Below are 10,000 nucleotides of genomic sequence, written 5' to 3'. Positions count from 1 at the left end.
ACCTGCTGATCCTTGCTGATGGCTAGACAGGAGCATGACGTTCCAAACTGGAAGAGGAACACCAGGAACAGAATGAGCATGTACTGAGCGCAAGAGAACAGGGGTCAAGGAATTTACTCCAGCAGAATGATCACACCAACACTGCCACTGGGAAATGGCACACACTACCGCACACTATCACACACTCCCGCACACACTACTCATGTACGAGGAGCAAGAAGAGCAAGTCTAGATGAGGCGAGATGCGAGGTTACCCTCAAGAATGACCAGACAACACGGGAGAATCAACAGAGCCGACCATAGTAGTCTATGACCTACTGTCTACAATCCTCCAACTAGGGGAGAGCCTCTAGAAACAAGCGTTCCAACTAAATTAGAGAAAAGCAGAGTTTTTCAGATCCTGTTAAAGGAAATGATTTTCTTTCAAAAGCACTGTTCCTATGGAATCATAGACAACTAGATGTACCGCAAAGCGGTACAAAATATGACCGCCGCTCAGTCCTGCACATTCTCGTATGCCTACATGTCTACTGTGTGTGTGTATTAATGCGTGTGTGTATTTATGCGTGTGCGTATTTATGCGTGTGTATGTTTATATGTGTGTGCCTGCATGTATCTTTATGTGTATGTTTGCGTGTGTTCATGATTGTGTGTGTGTTCATGATTGCGTGTGTGTACATCCGTAGTAATGTACACATATATGAATTTATTGTATGGTGCCCCATGAACAGAATTCTACGTTTTTGAACCTGTCAGCCAAAGATACCTGCGATTATAATGCCTCGTTTTTGCTTTTTATTTTTAACTAGGTGGCGCTATACATCAAATGAGTGGATATGAGATGGGTTGACATGGTTCCTGGAGGCCAACATACAAAAAATGTGTCATCCTAGGCCCTACGGATCTCGATATATTCACAGAAAACTGTGTCCGGCCATCTACAGGCCAGTTGGTGTAGTCACTAACTTTACACATAAATTAACTTATTGTATGGCCCCCCAAGAACGGAATTCCACGAAACTTGGCATGCATTCGAAGGGTGTCAGAATGATCCTACACCTCCAATTTTGTGCAGTTTTGACCCTGTCAGACAGAGATACCTGTGATTAAAACACCTAATTTTTAATTTTTTCATACATTTTTAACTAGGTGGCACTATACATCAAATGAGTGGTCGGTCATAATAAATTGTCAGGGAATTTCCACGCGTGAACTGAATACAGATACCCTGGATATCCAGAGCTCTCGCGAGAGCACAATTTGAATTGTGTCTGCAAGACACTCTGCCAATGAGTAATGATGCACATTACTTTTGCCCCTTGCATTGCGGGGAACCAATCACATTGGTGTATCTGATATAGTCGGGCCAGAGGCGAGCTAAACAGATGACGACAGTGCTGCAGCGCTGAGGTCAGTAAACATTGGTCGTAGTGTTATCCAATTGCGTCGAAGTCCGGAATCTGGAGTTAACATTGGTCTAGTGCAGTGTTTCTCAAAGTGTGGTCCGCAAGCTATCCTAAGTGGTCCGCAAGCAGAAGTGATAAAAAATAATATAGATGAGTTGTTTGTAATATTGAACCAACTTGTATGTAAATCCAAACAGTTCTGCAACACTGCCTATGTAAGCTACACCAATTTAAATCATATGAATCCTCTGACACAATAAGCAAGGTGGTTCAGTGAGTAGGCCTATTGTGCAATATACTGTTGAAGTAGATCAACTGTTTTTTTTAGCTAGGTGGTCCGTAAGGTTTTTTTATTGGTTAAGTGGTCCTTGGTCTGAAAAAGTTTGAGAAACACTGGTCTAGTGTTATCCAATTGCGTGCAGTGAGATTTTCAAATGCATGCTTGGTGCCGCCCCTCGAGTTGGGCCATTACATTGTTCGTGGCCAGACCCTTAATCTTTCTAGATTACCAGGGTCTGGATTTTCCAGGCTAGGATACAGAGGAAATGAGAGCAAAACTGCTGACTACCATGTTCTAGACTAGAACACATACGATATCCACTATGAACTAACACTTCCCTAAGTAACACACAAACAGTGACAGTGTTTATAGTGGACTTCCATTAATGACTGGAATCATAGCCTGCTATCTGTAGTTCAAATAAAACTTCAACACAATTGAAGAGGCAGGTCAAAACTCTAACAGTCTGGTTAAAAAGAGGATATTAGTAACTCAATAACCCATACAAGACTTTGAGAAAAACTTCATAACTATGGGATGGAAAACTGTTTGACAAGTGGGCTTAACTATTTTTATTTTTCAACTATTGACTGACAATAGTGTTAATCAGACACTTAAAACAGCTGGGATTGGGTGAATTTGATTGCAGGTCATCTGCGGTGGGGAAGGATGAAATATCAAAAAGCCCATGATTGTGATACAGTTAGCGGACATCACACTCTGTGAGTGCGGATGCGTGTCTGTGTCCACACACACATTCTCACTTACAATTTCCCCTCTCCCAAAATTGCACATTGCAAACTATTTCTCATCTTAAAGGAGAAATTCGGTGATTTTTTACATAGATCTCCGTTTCTTGAGGTCACTGAGTACTGTCGGTACAAAAAAAAACCTTGCTATAGCCAGCAGCTAAAGTAGCCAGGCAGCTACAGCGCTACACTCTGGGGGCATGAACATGGGGGCTCACGGACATGCCTCCAGTCACAGTGTAGCGCTGGACTTCTCCTTTAAGTTTGCTAGTCTCTGTGTGTGTGTGAGTGAAGGATACGAAGAAGAGCAGGACTTGGTGGTGGCTGGAGGTGCTGATGAGTCCGATGATGGCGATGAGGAGGACGAAGACGCCCACAGCGATCACCCCGCCGATGATGTGGATGCTGGAGACGATGCCGTAGCCTTTCCCCCACGCAGCCACGCCTATGAGGAGCAGGCCCACCAGCTGGGGAAGGACCAAAGAGCAGTTACACAACCAACATCCGTGTATGGAAACACATACTTATCACACAAGTAACATGTGTACACATTCACTCAAAACAACATGCATACACAGTCAGGGCTATAGACTGTATATGACTGGGCAGCCGTGGCCTACTGGCCTACTTCACTTGTAACCAGAGGGTTGCCGGTTCGAACCCCGACCAGTAGGCATGGCTGAAGTGCCCTTGAGCAAGGCACCTAACCCCTCACTGCTCCCCGAGCGCTGTAGCTCAATGCGCCGGGATTAGTGTGTGCTTCACCTCACTGTGTGCTCACTGTGTGCTGAGTGTGTTTCACTAATTCACGGATTGGGATAAATGCAGAGACCAAATTTCCCTCGTGGGATCAAGAGTATATATACACTTATATAGAACATATAGTCTAGACACATATAGGCCTACATATATCACACAACACAAAGACCACATACTTTCATACAGTCACAGTCCCACTCGTTCTCTCTCTCTCTCTCTCTCTCACACACACACACACACAGACAAAATTAACTTCAACACATATTCCTTACTTAGTTTCTCTTTCTCTTTCTTTCCCTCAGTCAACAAAGAATTTCTTCTTTGTCTGAACCTGCTATTCCTCTAATACTGGGCAGGATTACCATTGCAACAACACATCAGCAGTAGGGTAAAACTACCTTGTCTGACGATGGTCTAATCCCAATTCATGTTCCCAATTAGTGGGTCCCACTAATACAACATGCTGTTATGGGCCACGTGTTTCCTGTGGTCTGCATTGTAGTGACAACCAAGAGTTCACTAACTCACCCTTTAGGATGCTTGATTTAGAATGTGAATGTTACGCATGTTTGGCCTGGTTTCTGGCTGAGATCCATCCAAGGATGCCTATATTGGAGCTAACACCATCTGCTGGCAGCCCGTGTATATGGAGCTGCTGGTGAAATGCAGACGAATGGGGAGGAGGTGGGATGCTTAGGTACACCGGAGAGTGTGACAGGAGACAGGTAAGGCAGATTTCAATTCTGAAGAATGATGGGAGTGGGGTGAGTGACAGCTGTCAATCATCTCCAATGAGCACCTCCCAAATGATTTTTAGACAACATAACATCATCTAAATGGTAAATGGCAAATGGTAAATGCACTTACTCCTCTGAGCACTAAGAGCATTTTACAGAGTGCCTAATGCCTCACATTCACCCATGGACACACAGACACAGACACACACACTCTTACACCGATACTGCCATGCAAAGTGTTTTGACATCGATCGGAAACAGTTTGAAGTTCAGTGTCTTGCTCAAGGACACTTCAACAGGATCAGGAGGAGTCAGTAACTGGACGACTCATCTACCTCCCTGGCCACCTCTGCCCAAAACATCAAAAAATCATTTCAAACAAGCAGGGTTTTTTTTTTTTTTACTTTGGCAGCAGATTATTTTTATAATCATTAGATTGGATTGTGCCCCGGTAGAGTTTTGGGTCTAGTGACATCCCTGCAATTAAGAATAGGTGTCCCCCCCCCCGCCCCCCATCACATCTCCTCTCCCCGTGACAGAATACCAATCCCTCAGTTTGAATGACGGACGGAGTGTGAATCCCACCGACAATGCACAAGTGAGTGCTCTCAGCATTCTCTCCGCAAAGGAAGACTAGCGTCATACATCTTGAAGAATTCTAAACATGCCCTTGCAGAGTGTCACAGGACCTCACCATAATCAACAGATGTGAAACGAAAAATGGACTCTCTGTAATGGGAACTGCACCAGACATTTCCAGACAGAATTAGCCTGTATACCGCCACACATAAATAACCTTTGGCACTATAACTTTCTGTGACTGTCTGACCAAAGGCATCTCAAACACAAGACTCAAAAGCTCATGCCTGACTCATTCTGGTACCCACGTTTTCAAGGGCTTAAGATTCTAATTTACCCCTAGGCTACCTGAGGCCAAACCATCATTAGCCTAAATTAAATTTTAATCAGTAGCCTAGTACAGTGTTTTTCAACCACTCTGCCGGGGCACACTAGTGTGCCGTGAGAGATCATCAGGTGTGCCGCAGAAAATTACCCAAATGTCACTCACTGGTCCAGAAAAGCAACTGTTGCATCAAAGAATTTATAACCACATGCTCTCATTGATTGTATGATTGCACTATTTGTGGTATGCAGGCATTGTACAACGGGGGCCCCATATCCAGTATTCACAGAATCATCACATATCCAGTTCATAACAACAATTAAATTAGATATAGTCACCTACAAATGAAACAGAGGGCGCTTGTTTTATTGAGCAGGTCTTGCATAGAAGCCATAATAAGGCCATATCTGTGTATTATTTGAAATTTTAGGCTATGGTATGTTTATTTTTTTCTTCACAGAGGATGTTAGTGTGCCGTGGGACATTTTAAGTGTCAAAAGTGTGTCGTGGCACAAAAAAGGTTGAAAACACTGGCCTAGTAAACAACAAGTGGCAGGCTCTAGTATTTTGCGCACATCGTATTTTTCTGATGCCAACCAGAGGCGGCGCCAGAGATTTTTTTCTGCATAAAATTCAGGGTACTCATTAGACCTACTCATCATCCAGATGTTCATAGGCTATTTGGAGGGGACAGTTGTTTGGAGTCCATGTTGTTGCGCGATAATGTGTTCAGTGCTAGATGTTGGACTTTCATGTGCAGCGCGACAACATACACTTCTAATTTCCGTCTACAGGCACCGAAAAAAAACACGTATCGCTACGTGACTACATGCGATTACTTAAACCTTGAGTAACTTTGGTCATATTTGATGACTAGGTCGAGCGGGCAAACTCCAGACAGTAAAACCTAACTAACGTTAGTTCCATCAAAGCACTTCTCTTTAATTACTGCGGTGGACGGAGACACAGACACTTAGTTATGGTAACGTTAGCACTTATACAAAGAACAAGGACAAACTTGATTAACTCACTATATCTCTATGTGCCATGCCAAATTGACAATTATAAACATTGTGCTAAACATTCGCTTTAATTTAGTATTGGGAAGTTCGCTAACTACAGTACATATTAAACAGCTGGGTTAGCTTCATCACTCACAGAACATACAATACAGTATTAGCGTTAGTTTGGTTAAAGATGACAGTCTCCACAGTCATAGGACGTAAACGAAGTACTTAACTGTGTATGCTATCATAACCTACAGAACTAAAAGGCAAAAGTGTCAAACGCGTAAACTCAGTAAGTTGCTGTTGGCAAAAGCTTTAGTAATAGCTAGCTGCTACATACTCAGCTAACTTTGTCACCTAGGTGTGCGTTCACTCAATGGACATTGATCTTAGCAGCTAAGCTATCAAGCTAGCTATCCTTTTGACTTGGGGAACATAACAGATTGACAACATATTTGAGTCACTTACCATGTAAACCACATTTAGTGAATACAGAGCATTCTTTGAACACGTGAAGCCCCCACAAACCATCTTCAAATCCGATGTTTTAACACTTTCAAAAGTCCATACACATTATCGGTAAGCCTCTGCCGCTTTCAAGCGAACGCTTTGCTTTCTCTTGTTCGTAGAGACTCCTACGATTGGTCATGCACGTTGTTTTTCTCATTACAAAGATATTTCAGGTGATGACGCAGTTGACCTTAGACGTCGTTTAAAGGTAGACAAACCCAGAGAATGTAGGAGACAAAACCAATCGCAGACCATATGCGTGTTGGTGTACAAGGCAGAAAAGTTAAGGCTTGAAGTTAGGGGAATTAGTGTAAAAAGTATCGATCACATCAGTGCAAAACTTTATGCCATTCAATTTGTCATCCTCTCATGGGCTAGGACTAGGCTGACCAGAGAATGAGGAATAGCCTTCTTCAAAACTGAGTTAAGAAACACTAGCCTATTAAAAGTCTAGCTTATTTTAATGAATTTAATTAGAATATCCTACATGAATTGGGCCTGGAGCTTGTGCTTAAAAAGTCAGTGCTGTATAGAGACTAGGCTATTCCCCCATAGCATGCATTCTTCGGAAACGACCTGAATATCGCATGTAGTTGAGCCAGGTAGGCTCGGTAGCCTGGGATAAAGAGCGCATCAGCAGTTTGACAGCACATCCAGGAAGTTAACTAAGAGTCATGCATGTAGCTAGACGATAGTAAGTATAGAACAGGAAATCAACCACACTGTGCGTCTCTGTGGATATATCACAGATGCATTTTCTGAGCCTAGCCCAGTCCATCATCATGATTGGGAATTAGGCAATTAATAGCTGTCAGGTTATGTATTGGGCCGCCGAGTATTGACTGATGGACTGCCACTGTCATACAGACTACTTGACATCGCTGTAAAGATTCAACATGAACAACCCCATGAAGTTGGCACAGTCGACCGCGATACGGGTGGAAGTAAAACGACATGAAAACCTCAAGAACTCCTTTGCCAAACTCTTCAAGCAGTTGGACAGAATCCAGGATCAACAGCTTCGTTCCGGTCTTACAGTATACCTGCACAGTGTTCAAGGTAAGAGTGTTTATGTTTTTTTATTGGCCTAATAAAATCAATTCATTGATGCGTGAGATTGGCATGTCATTTGAGTGGTTGTTGAATTCTGAAAATTACAAACATTTTGAAAATGCTATCTAAAATAAAATGATAGACACATATGCAGAATGAGAGGAATGTCATTATTAGCTTGACACATTAACTTTGAGAATATAAATACATAAATGTTGTAGGCTGCCTGGCGTTGGTATACTTCACAAGGGGTGTGTGTGTTGGTTGGGGGCTGGGGGGCGGTGTACATGAAATTCTAAAGGAAGGGCATTGGTTGGCAGAGCCCGGGTGTCTTCAGGAGAACACTGTCATTCAGTTAAACCAGCTGTGAAGGTGAAATAACTGATAGGGTTTTGAGAGGAAAGCATTCACTTTCCAAGAAAGCTTTTTAGATGACGCAGGGGCAGCATTCTTGAGTCTGTGAGTTAAGGAAGGAAGTTGGTTTTAACAGTCGCTTTTCTTTACATGACATCTACTGACTTTTTATAGACCATGTACAACAATGCACACAATACGAAACATGCTATACATCAAAACACACAAAGGTCATGGATGCATTATGCATAATGCAAAGACTAGAACAATAATTGAAATTGAGAAAAAGGTTAGGCCTTTTTCATTTTTAAACCCCAAGGGGATACCCAGTTGTGTGGGCACCCATGTTGAATCTAGACAGCTTCTTTGACCAAGAACAACAGCACTGCCTTCCAGACAGCCTATTAATAGTTCATCCTTCACTGATGCTATTTTGATTCAGAGAAAAATCGAAGGTACAGAGGCCTGTGCAGTTCATTTAATACTGCTGTGTCGCTTGCCTATTTATTCTTTTCCCTCGGATATAGCTCAGCAAAGACCCCATGATTTAATCAAAATGTATTTAAATAAAACATTTATTTGTCTCCTTATTATCATAACACTGATTGGATTTTGATCAGCATCTAGAAGGACATTTATGCACTGTGTTTAAATGTGTCGTAACTTTTGCAGTTTGCAGTTTTCTGAAAATGTTTGTCTCAAAGCTTAGCTCTGAAACACTTAAGTCTTTAAGGGAGTTGATGGAGTCAAAACTTATGATCAAACAATTTATTGCGTAGAAGAAAGCTAGAGGCAAAAAGAGGCGGTCTTCTGCGATCAGGACACACTTGACACTTGACACAAAACTGATAAAATTATTGATGGGAACACCAGCTTGTTTCATTTCTTTGTAGGGCTTCACAGAACCTACCTTACAATTTAGATGAACCAGAAGACAGGAAATTTGGAAATACTGACGAGAGAGACTCGCCTCTCACACACTTACTTGCCTCTCACAAACTTACTACTTATCTTATCAGCTGTCTGGAAAGGAGAGAACAAACTGGTTTGGTTTGTAGTTCTAAAAGACCACATCATGAATGTAATAAATGTGATTTATGAATTATGTAATGTTGGATGGTGTCAACTTCATAATTAACATTCTTGAAGTCTAGGCTGTTTTGTCCAATAATAAATAAACGTTAGATTAAGTTGATCAGTCAATAAGATTCCACTAAGTTAATCAGTCTGGTCAAAATCTGTGGCCATAGTGGTAGATTGAGTGCCGTTGTGTACATCCAAGTGCAATCCTGTATGATGGTCCACAGGGTTTAGCTTATAGACTTAGTTGTCTTAAGTGGTGTGGTTCTTTCAGAGATACATCTTTCATGCGTTGTGCTGCCTTACACAATCTGTGGTTGCCAGTCGTGTTGCTTCTGTAATAGTTGCCATGGCAGCCATCCTGTTTCCTTTGTGCCACTCTTCAGAGAACCCTCAACCCACTTCCTATGCTGAAGACAAGGGCTGCCACTGCCAGAACCTAGTGCTGTACACTTTGTCATGCGCTCACACACTCATCGTGCTGCTGTACCTGCACAGGCATGTACAGCATTTATGTTTCATGGGCACACACACACACACACACACACACACACACACACACACACACACACACAGGAATATTCACAGTTGATCACTGACATACTTTCAGTTCCATCCTCACATTTTCCTTTGGGTAATCTATTGATGTAGCCAGTTCTCTATCATAAAGGCTACAGTGCTAGTTCTTTACCAAGTATGATTTTGTAAGATGAAGATATAGATCTGTAGATATCTGTAGGTATCAGATATCTGTATCTCTGGCAGAATCTCTTCTCTTCTTTCTTTTCTCTTTTCTCTTTTTTATCTTCTTCTCTGTTCTTCCCTTCCCTTCTCTTCCTTCAGCGTAATAAGAAGTGTCTCGATTGGCCCCAAATCAAACAGAATGGCATCTGACTAAGCACTAGAGACATCTCCACTCCCACTCGCTCTCACTCCAACTGCTCCCAGACACGGGGCCCCAAAATGGAAAGATCAAACGAGCAAGCGGCTGATGCCAAAAAAAAAAAAAAAGACCACATCACTGTGTCGTTTACACGCCGTGGCACTCTGATTAAGCCAGATCCACAATGGCGTAGAGTGTGGGAGTTTAATTCATTATCTCGTATAGATTGAGGAGAGACTAATGTATGGTGGCCTGAAGCATGTAGGAAGGCAAGCGCT

At 42.4% G+C, this 10,000-nt stretch overlaps 2 protein-coding genes across 3 annotated transcripts in view; one reads left to right on the top strand and one right to left on the bottom strand.

Moving 5' to 3' along the window:
* Positions 1-6,472, bottom strand: part of LOC143103796 (tetraspanin-31-like) — a 12,247-nt gene extending 5,775 nt beyond the window's left edge. The window contains exons 1-3 of the mRNA XM_076267617.1: positions 6,311-6,472; positions 2,735-2,902; positions 3-83 (exon numbers count right to left, since the gene is read on the bottom strand). Of these exons, the coding sequence (XP_076123732.1) occupies positions 3-83; positions 2,735-2,902; positions 6,311-6,373 (312 nt within the window). The 5' untranslated portion in view covers positions 6,374-6,472. The remainder of the gene's footprint in view (positions 1-2; positions 84-2,734; positions 2,903-6,310) is intronic.
* A 406-nt stretch (positions 6,473-6,878) lies between these two features.
* The window catches only part of LOC143103655 (arf-GAP with GTPase, ANK repeat and PH domain-containing protein 1-like), a 33,878-nt gene continuing 30,756 nt past the window's right edge, over positions 6,879-10,000 (top strand). Inside the window, exon 1 of one of the 2 annotated variants that reach the window (XM_076267402.1) lies at positions 6,879-7,411. In XM_076267402.1, coding sequence (XP_076123517.1) covers positions 7,249-7,411 — 163 coding nt within the window. In that variant the 5' untranslated portion in view covers positions 6,879-7,248. The remainder of the gene's footprint in view (positions 7,412-10,000) is intronic. The other variant, XM_076267401.1, reaches the window with a different exon arrangement.

The sequence above is a fragment of the Alosa pseudoharengus genome, unplaced genomic scaffold (assembly GCF_046254945.1).
Source record: "Alosa pseudoharengus isolate Yale_2024_CS ecotype anadromous, Long Island Sound unplaced genomic scaffold, YU_APseudo_1.1 YU_APseudo_1.1_scf_5, whole genome shotgun sequence".
Taxonomy (NCBI): domain Eukaryota; kingdom Metazoa; phylum Chordata; class Actinopteri; order Clupeiformes; family Clupeidae; genus Alosa; species Alosa pseudoharengus.
This window is presented reverse-complemented; position numbering and strand designations above follow the sequence as displayed.